Source organism: Chrysemys picta, chromosome 4, assembly GCF_011386835.1.
Source record: "Chrysemys picta bellii isolate R12L10 chromosome 4, ASM1138683v2, whole genome shotgun sequence".
NCBI classification, from domain to species: domain Eukaryota; kingdom Metazoa; phylum Chordata; order Testudines; family Emydidae; genus Chrysemys; species Chrysemys picta.
Genome location: NC_088794.1, coordinates 68,235,046 through 68,255,741, shown reverse-complemented (window position 1 = coordinate 68,255,741; position 20,696 = coordinate 68,235,046). Strand labels below are relative to the sequence as shown.

At 37.5% G+C, this 20,696-nt stretch overlaps 1 protein-coding gene across 9 annotated transcripts in view; it reads left to right on the top strand.

Moving 5' to 3' along the window:
* The window catches only part of ANO3 (anoctamin 3), a 390,311-nt gene that overhangs the window by 260,804 nt on the left and 108,811 nt on the right, over positions 1-20,696 (top strand). For 6 of the 9 annotated variants that reach the window (XM_065592543.1, XM_042855403.2, XM_024103546.3 and 3 more), the window contains exon 4: positions 15,318-15,454. In XM_065592543.1, the coding sequence (XP_065448615.1) occupies positions 15,318-15,454 (137 nt within the window). The remainder of the gene's footprint in view (positions 1-15,317; positions 15,455-20,696) is intronic. The other 3 variants (XM_065592540.1, XM_042855401.2, XM_065592542.1) reach the window with 1 other exon arrangement.

Here is a 20,696-nt window from a genome sequence, read left to right as displayed (position 1 = left end):
GTCAGCAGAACTGCTCACACACTCTGGACTAAAATGTGCCTTCAGTTACATTGGAGTAAATCCAGGATTACTCCATGGAATTGCTTTGGCTTTACAGCAGTGTAACTGAGAGTAGAATGTTGTATTTGCTTTGTTCAAGCAATAAGAAAATGATATAAATGGAAAATAAAATCCAAAAATAAACAGTGAAAACGATTTTAAAATAGAAATCAAGCTTTCGGGTTTGTTTACCAAAGGACACCAGATAAATCCAAAGTGTGACTAAAAATAAAAACTGAAGTAACCAATAAGTTTTAAAATGCTGTTTGCCTACTGATCTCTTTTAAGTTACCTATCATGAAGTAAGATTGCAGAGTCCATTTTTCCTTTTCATTCTGAACAACAGGAAGCAGAAGGATCTTGCTTTTAAAGTGTTGATCTCTAAACAAGTGAGGATGACAAAGCACTGTTAAATGCTTTAGTCAGTGCTAGTACATTTTGATGTAGCTTGCATAATACACTTGATTAATGGGATTCATTTCCTCAGTGAACCTCTTACAACTGCCCCATGAGAATACTAAAGATGGGGCTGAAATTAAGTGTCTGGGGTAAATTTTTAATTAGGCAGCAGAGTGTGGTAAATTTTTAATTAGGTAGCATCATAGCTGCTTTTTTTTAAAGATGTATCCTTCTATGTGGTGTTTTCTTTAGTTTGAGTGGTAGCTATGAACACGAGAGAAGAATTAAGGTTCTGATCCAAAGGTCACCTAGAGTCAATGGAAAGACTCCTATTGATTTCATTGGGCTTTGGATAAGGCCCTAAATTTGTTGCAGGTATAGGGAATCTTCTGGTTGGGGGTATCAAACCAGGTGCTTCGACACTGAGGGCACAGTTATGCAGTACCTCATCTTTAGGACTCTGGCATGGTATTTTCCCTAATGCCTCACAGTCAGTATACAGAGTCTGAGGATCCTTATGTTAATGGGGGAGACAGGAGCTTTGCAGAGCATAAGCTTAGAGATCTGACTAACCTCTCCATTACTCATAGAGCTGTTAGTCTGACCCTCAAACTTTAGCACTGTTTCTCCTCAATCTGCTACTCATTCATCTTATTGTTCCTGGTTTTTAATTATTCAGAGTCTCTGGGGCCTTTTCTAGCCTCCAGTGATTTCTTTCTGAAGGGGAGGACTCACAACTAAGGGGTCAGTACAGCAGTTAGCAAGTGTGAGGATTGTTACATTTTGCAAACTGGTCACAAATGCATAGGAAACTGATCAATGGTGAGGATTAAATCTAGGATCGTGTGCACTCAGAATACTGCCATCTTCCACTAGAGCAATAGGTGCAACTCATCTCTCTGTGAGCTGATAGTACCTCTGATGTCTGATGCTAAAGGAGACGTTCTCATATGAGCATTAAAGAAGTCTTTTGTGTGTGTGTGCACAAAATTGTTTGCACACAATCTAAAAGAAATTGTAAAAAGTGAGGAAAGGAAGCATTCTCATTCCTGTAGTATTTATTTTCCATGTACTGTAAGAATAAATAAATATTTTTAAAAAAAATGCTGCATAATAAACAAAGTATAGGCAAAATTGAAAGTATAGATTTCCTCTAGAACAATTACATGAGAAACAGGGAAGTTGAAAGTTGCAAGAACACACTGATGTCATTCCATTACAAAACACTACTCCCGCACTAAACATTCTGGGATAGATTTTCAAAGCCATTCTAATGGGGCTTAGACTCAGAATGGGAATTGGGCACTTAACTAAAGTTTGTGCCTTTAACAATCAAACCCTCTGTGGATATTTGTTTGGGGAAAGAAGTATATGTTTAGCATTGCCTTCTAGTTACCTTCTGCCATCTTTTTTTCCCCCCATAAAGACATGGTCCATAATGCCCTTTACTTTATATTGGGCTTGTTCCTCAGATGAATTTGATTGCTATATCTTTTCTGACTTCTTTAAGTGAACTCAAACACGTCTTCAGTAGAGCTAACAGTGATTTACACCAGCCGAGGATCTGGCCCATCATCTTGTATCACAAAGCATTGTGCAAAGCAATGCAAAATTTAATTTAATGAAAATAAGCCATGTCCAGTGAGCTGAGCCAATTTAAATGTAGAAAGTCACATAAACAAGAAATGTTTTTAGTTCTAGAATCATTAGAAATGTAGCCACACTAATCTGTTGATTGAGTCCTTCACAGTGTCGGCATATAATCAAGCATTATCAACAAGGAGTCTGGTGGCACTTTAAAGACTAACAGATTTATTTGGGCCTAAGCTTTTGATGCATCTGAAGAAGTGAGTTTTTTTACCCATGAAAGCTTATGCCCAAATAAATCTGTTAGCCTTTAAGGTGCCACCGGACTCCTTGTTGGTTTTGTGGATACAGATTAACACGGCTACTCCCGATACTTGACAATCCAGCATTATATCATCTTTAGATTTCAGTCAAGATGTAGAAATGCTTGATAAAAAAGCATACTAATGCACAAGAGTGAAGTAAAATAGTCAATCTGGGAGTTAATCAAGGAAGGGTTGTACATACATACAGTCCTATAAAGGAAATTGTTTTCAGTTTTAAAGATCACGCAGCTGGATTCATTAATGGGAGTTAGGTAATTAAAGGGAAACTTTTTAAGAATTATTTTTCAGTTTAATTTTGAATCTGTGTTGGAATCTGCTCTTCTGGGGATTTCAACTAGGGACTTTTGGCTCCAAAGCAAGGATGCTGATAGTTGAAGTAATATTGAATTTCCATAAATAGTCACCCAAATATCCTCTTCCCAGCTTCTGTAGCGTTTAGATAGCAGTAGTTATTACATAACATGTTTTGTACTTTCTAATGGGCTGATGCGAGCTAGCAAAATTAATGTTAATTAGCTTGTTTTAATAAGCTTCTTACCATTGCATTAAAAACTGCAGCACACATGAGTAAAGTTTAATTGTGTTATTTATGTCGCTGACAACAGAGTTTTGTGTTCATTCTGCTCTGTCCTCAATACTAAACCACTTCCACTCCTGCCCTTTATTCATATGCATTGCCTTCAGTTATAACCACTACAGGACAAATGCTCTCCTCCACTGCATGGTGCGGAGCAAAGAGAACTGAATAGGGTACACAGGCACCAAACCACACAGAAAAGGAAAAACAATAGCTTCACTGCACCATCTGTGCTTTCCTTGGGAACTCCTCTGTGTTTGGGACTCTGTATTTTAGGGCATAAGGACAGTGGCAGGACTAGACCACTACAGAGCAAGGAAATATTTGATACATGGCACACTTTGCTCACCAATCAACTTCCCAGATGTACTGAACATTGGCATTAATGCTGCCTTCTTGCTTTTTTTCTCCTTTGAAAGATTTAATGTGCACTCTTTCAAAGATTGAGGGCCTTATTTATGATGGTTGATAGGTGCCTAGTGGGATTTTCAAAAGCACTTTGGCACCTAACCTGCTTATGCATCAGTAGGATTTTCAAAAGCATTTATCTGCATCCTTTGGCACCTAAATACCTTCGTAAATCTAGCTCTGAGTCTCATTGCTTATTTTACCACTCTTACTTATCGTAAGTAGCACTGTAATCAATAACTACTCTATAGGTTGTCACTGGGACTAAGGCTTTGTCTACACTGGCACTTTCACCGTTTAAAACTTTTGTCACTCAGAGTGAAAAAAACACCCCCCTGAATGACAAAAGTTTTAGTGACAAAGTGCCAGAGGGGGAGCCACGCTCCCGCAACAAAGCTACCACCCTTCGTTGAGGATGTCTTTATTTTGTCACTGGGAGGGCTCTCTCCTGGCAATAAATAGCAGCCACACAGCGCACCTTACAATGTTTTTGTAAGGGTTGCATAGTAGACCTAGCCTAAGATTTTGTGCAACATGAGTAAGAAATCTGCCACTTAATTTCATATATTTTGATACAGTTATAGCAGTACAAAAGCTGTGTGCCTGCTGAAATGAGTGTGTGAAAGATGCAATGGGACATTAAATTAGAAGCTATTTTATCACCCAGCAACATCACCATTTGCAGTACAGTTGGATAAATGCAGCACAAAAGTCTCTGAATTTGCTTCAGCTGTCCTCTTCTTCCCCCCGGCCCCCAGTTGTGACATTATTCTGTGGATTTTGAAGAGATCAAGTTTTATTCTCACATGGAAAGCAAATGATTGTACGTTCAAGCACTTGGAGCACATTTGAAACTCTCCATCCAGGTGTTTGTGCAAGTAGTGGTATATTTTATGGAACACTATTTGACACAGCAGAGTGCCCTCAATAGAGCCTCCAAAAAAGGCAATTAAATGAGCCACACAAAGAATCTGACCTCACTTTTTTTGTAACTATGACCATATAGCTGCACACAGTTACTTTGTGTCAATGGAAATTAGAAGACCTATATATACAGTGCACTTGGTGTATTTTATTTGGACTGGGAAATTGTTTAACATCTCTCACTAGAGACTCAGACAAGTATCTGACTGCACTCTTCTCACCTAAGATCATGCTTGGGCGACACACCTTTACTTTTGTCAGTGGGATCAAAAGAAAATTGTAAACTCTGCACCCAATGTGTTTCTGGGCAATAATCTACAGTAGACTAAATTTTTTTCCCAGAAAGATGACTTGGTCAAAGCTTTTGTCGTACAGAAAGAAAGATGCACACCCTTCTCAAATTCCTTAATCCTGTTAACCTTGTATGTCTACCTAAACTCTTACCTTCTCCCTGAGAGATTCAAACCCACATTGGTTTCTTTCAGACCCTCCTTGTGATGATATTCTTGACTCGGCCATTCTTACTCATGTTGTTGAGTAGTACTTTGCTCAGGCAAGTCCCATTAAAGTAATTTGAAATGGTGGTAGAAACAACCCTATAAGAATTAGGCTCATTTACTCAAGGAACAGAAATAATACAATGTGACAATTGAGACTAGTGACAACTAATAAACACAGCTCAAAATTCACATGCTGAGTATTAAATAGTGACAGAATTATTTGTAACCAATCTAGGGAATAAAAATCTCACCAAAAATGTTTTTAAATGAAAAGTAACCTTTAAGAAACAACAATCTACTTGTGAAAGTTCCTGATCAGGAAAAGAGGCAAAATTAATTTAATTCTTTAGTTACTACAAATTATTTGCTGAGCTCACCTCTAATAAGTTGAAAACAGAATTTGGTAATTAAGGTTGTAATATAATTGCATTCTTCATGATAAGACATCACAAAAGACCTAAGGTACAACCTTGATTGATCAATTCTCAATATTTAGATACTTTAAGAATACGTAATCTTTATGGAAGTTTATGTCAATTTCCTCATTAGCAAATGAAATGGTGTGCCCTAATGAAAGGATTCAATCATTTATGCTTTTCTTTGTCTTTTGGTCTTTTGGAATTTGGGTCAATAGTCAGGAGCTATAGGCAGTTTCCGTAAACATCTGATTATCTCTTGTCTTGTATGCCAAGCTGTGGAAGATATTTTTTCCAGCTGCAGTGACTTCCAGCTATTTGGCAAGCTGATCTCTGGCAGCTCTGTTTAGGGTTCTGAACTTGCCAGTAGCTCTGTCACATGATTAGGATGTTAATAGCTGCCATACTGTCCTGAGTGCAATGTTTGTGACATGCTTAGGACTGTGAGGACTTTGCTCAGGGGGGCAGGGGCAGGAAGACTGCAGACGTCTTCAGTATTTCTTGTAAGCTGTTAACCTTCTCTCTGTACATAAACTTGACTATTAATGATCTTGTTTATGATTTTGCCATAATTGTATTATCCTATCATGAATGAATCCTGTGTCCAAGTATTACGGATTGTGTTTATAAGAAACATCCATCTTTCTTGCATGCCATGCAATAGAATGGAGAATTGAATCTTAGAGAGAGACACTTTGGATTTTTAATCAGGTAACTTAGCATCATATCACTGATTTGATTGTCTTATTTGTTAATGACAACGCTATCTAGCCAAACATTTACATTGATAGTATATCAATGGCCTTGTGGATAAGACATTGGAATATAATTCAGAAAGTCTGTGTTCAGTTTCCATCTCTACCCCAGACTTCCTTTGTGAAGCTGGGTAACTTGCTTAAGGTATGTGTACATGGCATGCTCCTTTCAGCAGTATGTAGAGTACATACCCCCAACCCCCGCATAGGTATAAATAGCAATGTAGATGCTGAGACACTGCTTAGATGAGTAACAACATGCCTGAACCCTGTGGGTGCGTACTCTACATGTCTCTTTATTTGCCCATGCAGTGCTTCCCCCAACTACACTATTTTTAGCAGTGTAGTGTCTCACAGTTGCCTCCCCACTTCTGAACTCTTTCCCCATCACAGAGAGAGTCTCCAACAGCTCACCACTGCCTGCCCCCTGCCAGAACCTTTCATTCCCGGACGCAGCCTGCTTTTCATTGGGGCGTGTAGCTACACGTACCCTACATGCTGCTGCCAGTGGTGTGCAGAGTAGCTTTAGGGTTGAATTTACAAAAGCACCTAAATGATTTCAAGTCCCAGTTTCAGAAGTGACTCGGGACATAGGAGCTGCTTGTCATTTCAAGTCAATGGGAGTTAGTCTCTTAAGTGCCTACATTTCTGGAGTTGCGATTTAGGATACTAAATCACTATTCAGGCACTTCTGAAATGTTAATGTCTCTGTGCCTGGATTCCCTATCTGTAAATGGGGATAATTATACTTTGTTAACTTGCATGGTTATTGTGAAGATAAGTAGATTAAAATTTGTGAACTGCTCAAATATTGTGGTGATGAGCACCATTGAAAACCTGATGAGGTAATTAATAATTCTGTATTCAGTGCAGAATATAGATGCTACTCTGTAAATATAGCATGGAGCTGATGCACCTTTAATGATGAGCTTTTTTTAAAAAAAAAAAAAAAGATACCCACTCAGTGAACACTGTCCCATGCTGTGCCCTGAATGAGGTAAGGGTCCTGCTGAAAAAATAAAGTGATTGTGTCATTAAAGACCGTATCATAATGCATATGCACAAAGAGACAGAATTCAGGTTGTATAGGCATCCATAAATCTCATATCTCCTAACTTTTGAATGTTTGACTTTGCAAACTTAATGTTTAACAGATTTTAATTAATATTGATATATTTGTCCAAATCGCCCAGGCTGCTGTTTCTTTTCTATTCAGTTTATTAACAAAACATGCATATTTTAGGACTGAACATTCCATTTAAACAAATGGCCTGCTAATTTCTTGACCAAGGGTCAAGTTATAATCTCAATGGGATTCTCACCTAAGAACTATCGCAGGAGTTCTCTAACTTCATTGCACCACAACCCCCTTCTGATTATTTAAAATAAATAAAAAAATGATGACCCCAGGAGGTGGGACCGAAGCCTGAGTCCGCTCAAGCCCCACTGCCCCAGGTGGGTGGCAGGGGGCAAAGCCTGAGCCCCACCGCTCCGGGCAGGGGGGCCAAAGCTGAAGCTCAAGGGCTTCAGCCCCAGGCAGGGGGCCCACAACCTGAGTCCTGCCACCCAGGGATGAAGCCCTCGGCTTTGGCTTTGGCCCTGGTTAGTGGGGTTCAGACTTCAACCCCGGGCCCCAGCAAGTCTTAGCCAGCCCTGCTGAACTATAGGATCCAGCCTTAAATTTATAGATTGAAGTCACTGCAGAGTTAAGGATTGAGACTATCTAGTGAAGAGAAAATCCTTGAAGCACCCCACTACTTTATTTAATGGCAGTTTTAAAATTAAATGTCCTTGTCAATGTGCTATGTCTTGTTTAAAACAAAAACCATACAGGACTGTACATGATAATAGTCACAAGCTTTAGCAACATTATGTAAGATGTAAAAATGGGAGCAGCAATACGTCAATATTTTCTTATACAAGAGGTGCAGGGGTGGTTATTTTAGGCATTCTTAGAAGGCATTATTAGATGTGAAATGGCTCCCATAGCCATAGACTCATAAACTTTAAAGTCAGAAGGTACCATCGTGATCATCTAGTCTGACCCCCTGCACATTGCAGGCTATAGAAGCTCACTCACCCACTCCTGTAATAGACCCCAACCTATGGCTGAGTTATTGGAAGTCCTCAAATCATGGTTTAAAGACTTCAAGTTACAGAGAATTCACCATTTACACTATTTTAAACCTGCAAGTGACCCATGCCCCATGTTGCAGAGGAAAATGAAACCCCCCGAGGGTGTCTGCCAATTTGACCCAGAGGAAAATTGCTTCCTGACTGCCAATACGGCAGTTAGTTAGACCCTGAGCATGTGGGCAAGACCCACCAGGCAGATACTACAGAGAATTCTTTCCCAGATAACGCCGAGCCCTCCCCATCTAATGTCCCATTTCCTGCTATCCAGAAGACACATACTGTATTAACTTGGCCAAACCTTGTGGGGGGAAAACATGTATCCAAATTATATACTGAGTACTTTCAGGCATTACCAGACAAAGGATTCCTAGAATTTAAAAAGTCTGGTCAATCATTTTTAATCTCTTACATTCCTTCAGTGTGAATTTCACAATGATCTATTTAGATTTAGAGTTTGCTTATGCTCAAAGGCTAGATGCCTTCTATGTTGTGTAAGCACTGAAATCACTGGTCACATTTTTATGTGACTGAGAAGACAAAACAAAGCAACATACTAACCAGACTAAGTTTTTTGATCAATTCTGAAGGAGAAGTCTACCATCCTCTTGAGTGATGCCTGGAACTCCTTTAAATAGCTTTCACTGCTGAGTGTGGAATACGGGGCCAAGTGTATATCATGTGCTGGCCCATCTAGCAGGTATCGCATTCTGAAATACTAATAATCATTTATATATATATATATATATATATATAAATATATATAATATATAATATAATAAATATAATATAAATTATTATTAGTATTTCAGAATATATATATATAAAATACCTAATTTCATTAAAGGCAAATCTTTGAAACACCACTCTTATTTATTTATTTATTTTGCTTTCTTCATGTTGCTACCTTAATTTCCCAGGACTAGAAAAATTTAACTGGTACAATATAGAAGTTTTCCCTCAGCAATAGTATAATTTACAGATATTAATGATCATAACAGCTTATTTTCCACCTGCATGGCTACCATACTGCTTTTGGGACTTTAGAGTACTATATTCACACAATCAATCAAGGCTAATGACGTTTTAAATAAAACTTGCTAAGTGACTTCTGTTCAAAAACGATTTAGCAATTAAAATAATCTCAATGTAATTTACATGGTTACTTAACAAAAACTTGTAACTTTTTATATTGGAAATAAAGATTTCTCACTAATTATGTTAATTGCTGAAAATAACATTACAATAACTGTCATTTTGTTCTTAATAGATGCCAATCTTGCAAACATACGTGCTCTTACTTTAAGCATATGAATAATCTCAAACTTCAAAGTAAAGGAAATTAAAGTTAAGTATTTGCACATGTGTTTCAAGGATCAAAACCTAAGCCTTTCTGCTTTCTTTTGGTCATATTCTGGGAAGTCACATGAACACCCCCAATAAGGGAGAATGGATGTGCTGTTTAAAGCAGTGATAATGGGTTCCTGTATTTTGTCTCTGAAGAGGCCTGAAGGAGCAGCCCACACATACCTTCAGGAGCCCAAAGAATCTATGTAGGGAAGAAATATGCTTAGGAGTCATTTCCAGAACAAATAATATGAACATAAATATAATAATCCTGTCCTCAGAACTCCGGTCCAAAATCCTGACTGAATTCAGTGGATTATTCCTGATTTATATGAAAGAGATAACAGAATCTCTGTCTAAGACTCATTTGCTGAGTGCTTGCTGAGAGGCTATAAGTTTTGAAAGGCTGCGCGGAACGAGAGCAGATACCCTCTACCATACACTTCTGTTGTGGACTATAAAAACCGTAGTAGGCAACTCTGTACAGCATGTGCCATTATCATCCAGATGTTGTTTGTGTGTTTCTTCTGTTTTGTCACTGTTTCTTACTGTAATGTGGAGTCCTTGTAGCACCTTAGAGACTAACACATTTATTTGGGCATAAGCATTCGTAGGCTAAAATCCACTTCATCAGATGCATGGAGTGGAAAATACAGGTAGCCCACGAAAACTTATGCCCAAATAAATGTGTTAGTCTCTAAGGTGCCACAAGGACTCCTCGTTGTTTTTGCTGATACGGACTAACATGGCTACCACTCTGAAACCTGTTACTGTAATGTTTCACCACTGAAGTTTTTTTGTTCGTTTTTTTTTTTTTTTTTTTTTTAAGAAGGGCCTTCATGGTCTGGCATTTGTTTTGGCAGTTTTGAATTGGACAGTCTGACAGGGAAGAAGTAGCATAAGTGCCTCAGTGGATAGATATTGAAATTGTTTTACCAACAAAATGTTACATTAAATTAGGGAATTGCAACTTGCCCTTCCCACTGCCACAAATGTAGTTTGAAATAATTTTGCCATTAAAATATTTTATTTCATCAAATGAAGTTTTCATAGACCTAGACCTTCTTTCAAATAATTCTTCTCTTGTCATGCCATACTGTAATGAAGTCTTAAGTGGACTCTCTACTCTTACGTTAAAGTAAAGAAAAAGTGTTAAATTATGCATGCTCAGTTGGTATATTTAAATGCATATGGGCAGATTCTCAGCTGGTGTCAAACTGCATAAGCAGATGGAACTATGCAACTGAGACTCTGATCCACTTGCTGCAATTCTGAATTAAAATAAATAAAAAATGAAAGCACGTTAAAAATTGTCTTTAACAAGGAATGTAAACTCTGAGACATATGAGGGGAAACCTCTTTCACTGACATTATCCTGTCCCATGTTTGTCTCTAGAAATAGTGTCTCCTGTCCCACAGCTATTTTGAAAGAGGAGGAAGTTGTCTTGGAGGTGTGGTCTGAGGTTTGCAAAGAAGCCTATTCTGAAGTTCCTGGCTTTAAGCCAGATGCTCAAGTTCCATGAGCATGGTGGTCTAGAACCACCTACAAGGTTGGGAGAGAGCGTGAAGGAGGAGGCTGTTCAGATGGTCATTTCTTGAAGCTGCAGGCAAATAAAGTCTCTTTTTGCTTTGTAATCATTTTAGGATAGATGGTTCCAAAGAGAGTGTGAATCCATCTGGGACTGAGAGTTCCTTTTTGGATAGGCTGAATTTAAAAAAAAAAAATATCCCCAGACAATTAAACTTTTTAACCATAAATTCCAGGGATGTCTCTTCTTTGTTTGGCCTTTGGCAGTTCCAAATTGCAGTTTAATGTTTACTTGCTTTTGTATTTTATAGTCTAAATTGTGGTGGAGAAAGATGACAGAAGATAAGTGCTGGTATAAAGGGAAAAACATTAGGTTTCAAAGTTTTAAAATCAAAACCTACTGAAAATAGCTTTTTAAAATTTCACTATTATCTATGGTGACATTCTCTATTGGTGAAGCTGGATGCTGCTGTGATGGGAACTTTGAAGATCATGTTTGAACTGAAATGGCCCAAGACAATTAATTTTATCTTTGGATTTGGAGGGAAACTCCACTTAATGGAGTATGATGAAGAAAAATCATTAATAGAATGAGAGAAATTAATTTCCTGTAAGAAGAAGAAAAAATACTGAATGGTAGAGAATACATCTCTCCATTTAAAAATACATATTTGCAGAAAACTGGCATGAATAACAGTAATCTTGAATTGAATGTTTCAATTCAGGTGACTAATCTTGAGTACCTCGTCAATGGTATCTGAAACCTCTGAATAAGAGTAGCTATTGTATTCTCTTCTGAGGGAACTTTGGACATGATTCAGTAACACACACTGAACATTTTTACATCAGACCACTCAACCTCTGAAAAATTAATTTTTGATCAGAAACTCTGGCATGAAAAAATGATAATATTGGTTGAACTCATCCGCTTATGATTATACCCAATACGTTTTTAAGGCCCGGCTTGACAAAGCCCTGGCTGGGATGATTTAGTTGGGAATTGGTCCTGCTTTGAGCAGGGGGTTGGACTAGATGACCTCTTGAGGTCCCTTCCAACCCTGATATTCTATGATTCTATGATTACTTCATGATCTTTCAAATCAGCATATACTGTACAAGCACTGAATTGGGACAGCTTTTCTACTTGGTGTTTAGATGGGTGTACCTTAGTTTTTATACCTCTTTAGTATAAAAAGTCTTAAGAATAATGTCACAAAAATATACAGATGCTCTTTTAAAATCCAGGATAGCATTCCCTGCCTTCCCCTCTGCTGTGCTCCACCTCTCCATTACCTTTTACAGAACACTATAGGTGATTTTAGGGGGCGGAGGGGTGTACACCCCCCCACACCCACAAATTTTATATATATATAAAACAATTACAGGCAAACCATATACAACCCTTTTTTTTTTCTTTTCTATTAAAAGCCTGTTTGTTTTAATTCTAAATTTTTTGATCTTTCTGGTGGCATGACTAAATGTTGCTGCTAAAGCCTTTCTTATATCTGTATTTCAAATGAGATGATAGGGAATATCTTCATCTTTCAGAGAACATGTGATATATAAGAGGTGGTGTCCTTGGTCAGCTAAAATGACTTAATACACAGTAGTAATGGTACATTCAGCAAATGAGGTGAGACACTTCAGAAACTTAATTAAAAGTTATCACTTTTGCAAAACTTGTTAAAGTCCTGCAATTCACATAGGGTCTGATCCTGCAAAACCTCCTTCATGTGAGAAGCCTTTACTTATGCAAGTAGTCCTTCTGGAGTTAATGGAACTATTAATGTGCAAGAGTTGGAGTATCATGGCTGTCTTCTTTTCTTTTCTGTGTTTCACAGCCTCTATTCCATGAATTTCATCTTGTGAGGTGCTTAACGATTTCATTTGCCATCAACTTCAGTTGAAGGTGCTCAGCACCTCCCAGGATTGAGCTCTGTCTGCACTGTTTCAGAATCCGAAACGTTATAACTCTTTCCCAAACCCTCAGCGACTTGTTGATTCATTCCCTTTGTCCATCTTTTAACAATATTCTTACCACTATTCATTTTTTGTTGCTTTTTATTATTATTTGTCTCTTCTAAATACTATCTTCCCTCGTGGTTTGAGATGTCTTCTCTGTCTTGAAATGGGTTTTATTATGATCTATTGGCTACTACTTGTTTGGATTTTGTTCATATAAAGTTATTAGAGTTACACTGTTACCTGGCACGCTGGATCAAAGGTTCTATATAAATAGAAAGGACATAATGTTATATTTGCATAGTAAAAATCACAGAGAAATCTGGAATATTGTGGTCTTAACAATCAAGTGGCACGTTCATCTGTCTATAACAAATGATTACTACAGATCTATTTTAGTTTATAGCAGGATCTGAGTTACTGGGTGCTCATTATGTGTAATGTTAATAATTAAAATAACAAATAAACAAGTCTCCATGAAACTCCTAATTTAATAATGTATCTCAATGTTTATATGCTGCATAAAAATAATCCTGGTTATTTTTTTTTCCTGTAAGATTTACTATGTGGAATTCAAGTGCTCACGTATACAAATACCATATTACGGCAGCTGTGATTCTAAGCAAACAAAATTCAAGGTTATCATTCCCACAGCATCCATTACTTGTTATTGGGTGCATATTTAAGGTTTAGAATTACTGGGTTTAAATGCTGTTCCCAGTTACTCTGAATTTTCACAAGTTGATGTGAAAGCTGAAATGAGAACTTGGCTCACTGTATGTAGTAGTAACTTGGTCTTAAAATATGTCTATATGTCTGCAATATGGCTGAATTGCAATTGCAATAGGAACAATTTCTTTCTTCCCCTTTTCTTTTAAAAATAAATTCACAAAAGTAAAGCATCTCCTAACATATATGCATATAACAATGTCATTGATGTGGTGGGGAAAGTAATTTTTTATCCATTTTAATATCCTTACTTTCTAGGTACTGAAGTACTCTGTATACGTCACAAATATTTAATACTTCTCACAAATCCCTTGATGAAGTAGGGAAGGGTTAGCACAATTTTAGAGGTGGGGAATTGAAGCACAGAGATTAAGTAACTTGTCCAAGGTTACACAAGGAGTCTGTGGTAAAACCAGTTACTAAACAAAAGTCTCCTGAATCTCAGTTCAATGGCTTAATCACAAAACTGTCCTTCTGCCCACTTGTAACATTCAAACTGGATGGGCAACATGCACTGGAGTTGTCCCAAATATATCTTTACAATTTAAATTGGAGGTAACCAGAAAAGCCCTAGAAAAAGACTGTCAGAATTGTTGCCCTTCTCCCTTCCCTCCTTTGGATACACTTATGAAAGAAAGGTACAGTGATATTTATATTTTAGCTCTTTAGGGCAAGGACCATCTTTTGCTCTGTGTTTTTACAGTGCCTACCACAATGGGTTCCTGATATTGGCTGGGGTGCTACCATAATACAAGTGATAACAATAATCAACACTTAAGTAGTGCTTTACATGTTTCAACTGTTGTACAGACCTTAACCCTCACGATATGCATCTTGCCCAAGGCCACTTAGCAAAACCACTGGTATAGCTAATATTAGAACTCAAGCTCTGACTCCCATCTTTCATTTAATTCCTCTAGCAAGCCATTCAGGGTGGTACGAGGTAGCAGGAGACCTGCAAGGGACGAAGGCTTGTCAGGCTGGGGAGTGGGCCCTGCGCTCTCCAAAGCTATCTTATGTTTATGAAGAAATTTGAGTACTGGATAATCACAATCGGTATACGCTTAGAGCCAGATCTATGAAGTGCTGAGCACCTCCTGCAACATGCCAAATATCTTCAGTTCCCATTGACTACAGCTGAGGGATCTAAATAGCTCCTAAAATTAAATTAAGGAAAATAGCATATTATACTTCTTTTACAGATGGTGGAAAGAGGCACAGAGTGTTAACATGTGTTGCCCAATGTCACACAGCAGGCCTATGGCAGAACTGGGAATAGAATCTTCTGACTTTCATGAGACCACATTGTATGTGGGTTGCACACCAAATTGGAAGTGTCAAGTCCAAACTTTGTAGTGTTATATAAAAGCACAAAAGCCTCTGAACGTGACTTTTTTTTTTTTTTAACTGAAAACATCATGCTTTTTCACTCTGATAACTCCAGTGCTGCAGAACAGATTTTATGTAAACTCTAATAAACCAAAAAGCTTCACATCTAAACTGAGACCAAGCATGATAAAATTTCAGATCAAAAGTTTGTTTGTAGGGAAGGGGGGAATATTATAAGCCACAAATGAGGGTGCTAAAAGAGAATGTTCTTATCTCAACTACATCTATAAGAGTACGACAAGTATGTCTCCATTATAATCTCAAATGAGCCTATCTGTTTTGTTTTGTTTTCCCTGAGATATAGGAAAAGACAAAGACCCATATACAGATGATTCAGAACATGGGAATTATGATTCTCGCACAGATCAGTCACTGCTTATTCAAAACACAGTTACCAGACAGAAACCAGAACCTCGGATTAAGTCATCTTTGAAGGTAATGGACCACAGTACTCATTAAATTATATGAATTGTCGTAATGTGGTTAAATTCTGAAAAATATAGTCAGTTTACCTTAAGGGAATGATTGTTACAGCTGGATTTAAAAATAAATAAATATGGGGTTCTCCATAGAATTAAGGGCAACATTGGGATATGAAACAATAAAGCCTCAAGTGAGCAATACAAATAAGGCCAGAAGTGCTCTCAAGATTTCAGAGCATGAAATCCCCAACAGATGTAGTGCAAGAATAGATTCAGGCATCCCCACAGAAAGAGAAGTAAAAGACTTCAATATTATGATGAGCATGATCTACAATAACATTAGCAAGAGTTCCCTATAGAAATAAGGGCAACACCAAAAATAAAGACAACAATTATACTGAAAGGACTAAGATTGTGTCTTTGTGACTCATAAAAATAAGAGCCAGGAGTCTTCTAAAAATTTAAAGGCTGGAATAATGTGTAGGATTAAGGGCATATGAACCACAATGTCAGTTGTGTGCATCCCAATGAATTAGTAGTAGGTGTGTTCAGAAGCTTAATTGCAGTAAATTTAAAAGTCGAGTGATCTAGAAAAATAAGCAGAAAAAAAAATCCTACTCCAAATATCAGTTTCAGGAAATCACAGCTAATGGAAGGCAAAATTATTCCAAATATAGGTGAGTAACATGAAGGGACCTGTGTGACACACAGGCACAAAAACACTTAAAAAAATCGATCATGATCAAGAATATGAACCGAGTAAAAACTGTCATTTCATCCTGTTTAGCAAATTGAATTTCACTAAGGCTTGTCTACATGGGGACACTCAGGAAAGTAAACTCACACTTTAGTTAATTCAGATTAAATGTGGATTAGTGAAACTGCATTAAATCCCTGTGTGGACTCCCTCAGAATTTGGTGCCCTTAATTTGGTTTAGCTTAATTCACAAATTAATTCATGAACCAAATTAAGGCCACTTTATTTTAAGCAGGCACACACCTGTTACACAAACCTGCATCTAGTGGGACTGAACACAGGTATTTTTTCCTACATGTTAGCACCAGGTTTTATCAGCATTATGCCATTTCAGAAAGCTGATTCCCATTGTGGTTTTGGCAGCCTGTTAACTGAGAATTACATATGTGCTAGGGAAAGAATCTTGTAATTACTGGAAAAACTCATGCTCTAGATCACACTATTGTCATTACCGTAGTTCTGCAGGAATCTGCACCACAGATGGCCAACAGTTTGTATGATCTGTGAGGTTTTCCTGCTGTGGTAACTTACACATCATGGGATGCTTTTCACATAAGGTGGTGAGATAAGAAATTAATTAAAAACTGGAGTCATTTCCTTTTCTTTCTCTTGTTTGTGTTACTCTCTTTGATCAAATTCTGTTCTCTGAAACATGCGTGTAACCTGCATCCATTTCAGTGGAAACTGCACTAGAGGATAGAACTTGTCCCTTCGTATTGTCTTAATGGGAGGGAGGGTGAAGAGAGAGGTTGAATAAGGACTTTTATTGTAAGAAATTTAAAAAAATAGAATTAAAGATCAAACATACACCAGCATATTAGCCTATGTTGGTGTGCTAAAAAGAAATTATTTATTCCAAGATCAATGTCTCAAACCATTATGAAATACAGCGATGCTAACTGTTCAGTCTGTGACACAGCACTTCACAATGACTTATTGGGAGATGTGTATTGTATTGGTGTATGGCGGTTTGGGTAATATTTTTCTGTACACATCAAGAATACTGAAAGCTGCTCTAAGGCATCTGCCAAGGGGAGGTGCTGTCAAAGCAGGATGAGAATAAATGAGTATTGCACATATGACCTTCACAGGTGCTAAAAGCCACAGCAGCCTCCTGACAAAATCTCCAGTTTCCCCATGACAATTTTTGCAAAGCAATTGAGTTTTCAATCTGCAGCACACAATTCTGCAGTACATTGAAAATTAAGTATTTAGGGGCAGCATGAAAGAACTTGAATGTAATAACACGGGGGATACATTTATTTTAAAATTTTATTTTACCTTGTTTTCTCATGTCACAGAATGGAAGGTTTACACATATAAGGGCCACGGTAAAGAAAATGCAAAAAGAGCCATGTATTAATCCAAAAGTCAAATTTTTAGGGGCTGAAACTCTTGGTGTTGATAGTTGATAAGTGTAAGGAATAGGAACAACATGTAGTGAATTAAGATGAAAGGAATGGGACTGAGACATTTAGTAGAGAGTGAGTCTTTTTAAGGAACCAAACTTCTGCCAAAGTGCAGATGCATGTGCAAAATGAATGGAATGGATTGGTCAAAATGAATAATATTGCAACTATGAAAAGGAGAAGACCACCAACGGCTGTAATAGTAAGATACTCAGTATTACAAGAATGTCAGCCCTGCTGAATTTTGAATGTGTTAAAAGAATAAGTTTAAAGTTCATGAATTAAAAAACTATTGAAATGGAAAAAGCTTTAACAGGTAGACAGAAAAGGGATGTGGAACTGGGCATTGTTGTAAAAGGAGCTACAATTATGGCAAACCAGATGTATATTGCACAGTATATTATATAAAAAGTATATTGTACTTAAAGGGCTTGACTTTCAAAGATGTTGCAAAATGTATGTGTCTGCATATGGAATTGCACACTCTAGTTTGAAAAGATCAAACAAACAGGGGAATGTAATAAAGTCCCCAGCAATGCATCTCAATATAGTCTTACCTTGTCTGAAATTAAGGAGAGGAGAAGTGAAACCCATCTGATTGGAGGGAAGTAAAGGAGACAGCTAAACTTACAAGAAAAGTAGAAAAGGAAGCTGAGCATGGTAGAAGTGTAGTATGACATCTGTAGAAATGAAACATTATTTACTTGTATTTTCCACTCCTCTGATTACTTTCTTTCTGGTCTTACTATTTTATTCCATCCCCTTTTTAAGTCAGACTAGTTTATTTTTACTTGTCCTATTCCAAGGGATCCTCGGTATTCTTTTGCCAGTTCAGACCACTTTATTGTTCTCCTCACCTACAACACTTTATTCATATTCCCACCACTACCATTGAATTCAATGGGAGCCAAGAGTGCACATTAGAGGGGAAGGATTTGGTTGTAAAAGTGCTCCAGTACATAAAATAACCAAAAGTAAGAATAAGCGGAGAGCATTATGATCTGAAAGGAGACTGACAGGAGAGTAGAACATCTTGACAGAAAACCAATAGCAGGCTCATGCAATCTGAAAAAACAACAATAAATAATGTTAATGATTCAAGAGGAAAGATGGGGTGGTGGAATGATGAACCTAAAATGGAATTCGTGAGCTGCTGAATGAACACACTTCATAAGTGCACAGCTCTCAGTCACTTTGAAGTTTTGTTAAATAAATGACTCAGTAAATATTTAGGAAACTGCCTTGCTAAGGAATTTTACTAGTGAATGAATGGTGAATTTCATCACAAGATGGGGAAATAATTTTCCAGCAGCCATAGCACTTTATGATTTGACCCTGTCGGATCTTAAGAGCAAATAACTTTTGGGCAGGACCAGTATTCTCGGGGGGAGCTTCAAACCTGTTATCTCCAGATATTCTCCACTGTCTGCCTGCTCCTGCCATAACACAGTTGTGTGATAGGCCTTCAATTGAGGTTACTCATCGTTACACCCACATTTTTTCTTGTATAAATTTTCTAAAATGGGTGAACAATGATCCTGTGAGTCTGGGGGGGAAAAGGAACACTCTTTATAAAGATTTCTTATATGAAGAAGCTACAGTAGGATTCAAAACCATCTTTTTATTAAGAAAGATAGCCATATGTTCATGGATGACACCAGCTTCATTTAACCTTTTTCAGAGCACACTGACTATAGTCAGACTGCCCTGGAAGATCAAGGTTCTTTCAATAATGTTTTTAAAAAGTGGTGCTAAAAATGGGTCTATCATTTATTCAGTTTGGGAAAAGGACTTTTCTTTGTTCTGATGACTTTAGTTAAATTCAAAGAAATTCACAGTTTACGCTCATTTGACTCAGGCTTTTGTCAAAAGAATGCACTTTAGATGTCGAACATGCAAACTTCTAATTTGGTAGAGCTGGTTGGCCATTGTTAATAGAAGCAGATAAAACATGCTGCTACAGAACAATTTTTCTCTCCACTAACTTCTTTTCAAATTACTGGTACTTTAATTACCAAAACTGAAGGTAGACTTATGAACTACACAGTTCATTAAGGACTTCCACCAATGATCTTCTAACCTAATTAAGCCAATTTTGCCCAGTGTTCAAAATAAGGGGTGAGAGGAAGAGTGATGATACTTTCCCACCACAAAATCCACCTACGTGAGGTGCCAAAATGAGTGGCTGACATATTTTGCCTTGATTGCTGATTCAGTTTGTTCTATCCTAAGGATGGAAATTTAACGGGGGAGAGGGTTAAGACAAGTCCTGGAAATTTGGTAATATTGCTTAGTACATCAACTGGATAAGTGATATGGCACAGATTTGATGGCAGACTCAATGGTTTGATTTTATGCAGCCTGATTTCTATCCATCAGGCCTGCAATTACTTCCAATTTACCATATAAAATCTCTTGAAAAAGTCAGTTACCGATTTATTTCAAGTTCCTGAGGTTAACCACTAGTGCCCAAGGAGGAAAGATCTATTATTAGATGAAGATCTGAGGGACACACCCTTCCATTGAAAACTTTTCTTATTACAGGAGCAATTAATTTCTGACTGCTGTCAAGAGCGATGGATTTCCTATGCCTGAGCCAATCCTAACCAACCCCATCCCCACTATCTCACAAGGAAACTTTCTAGTTCTTCCGGATCAACGTTATACTATTTCTTAATGATAAAACGTTAATGAATAGCAGAATCAAATTGCTCAAATGAACTTTATATAAAGATCCATATTCTGGTAATTACAGATAAACTATGGAAACTTTACTCATGCAGCACCATTTTCAAACTGCAAATTTATTTCAGATAATTTCTCACTGAGAACTATTAGTGGGTGAGGTCATATATTTTATTGGACTAACTTCTCTTGGTGAAAGAGACAAGCTTTCAAGTTTACACAGAACACTGCAAACAATTAGTGGATTAGTAGTTAGTTATGGCCTCCTATTTGTAAAACTAAAACACAACTATATATTCTCTAGAATCTGCCCCTTTTTTCTGCACTTGATTAACTGAAAAGTGGTATAACAGGATGCTGGGCAAGAACTGTTGACTTACCCTCTGTCATGCCAGCTCCCATTA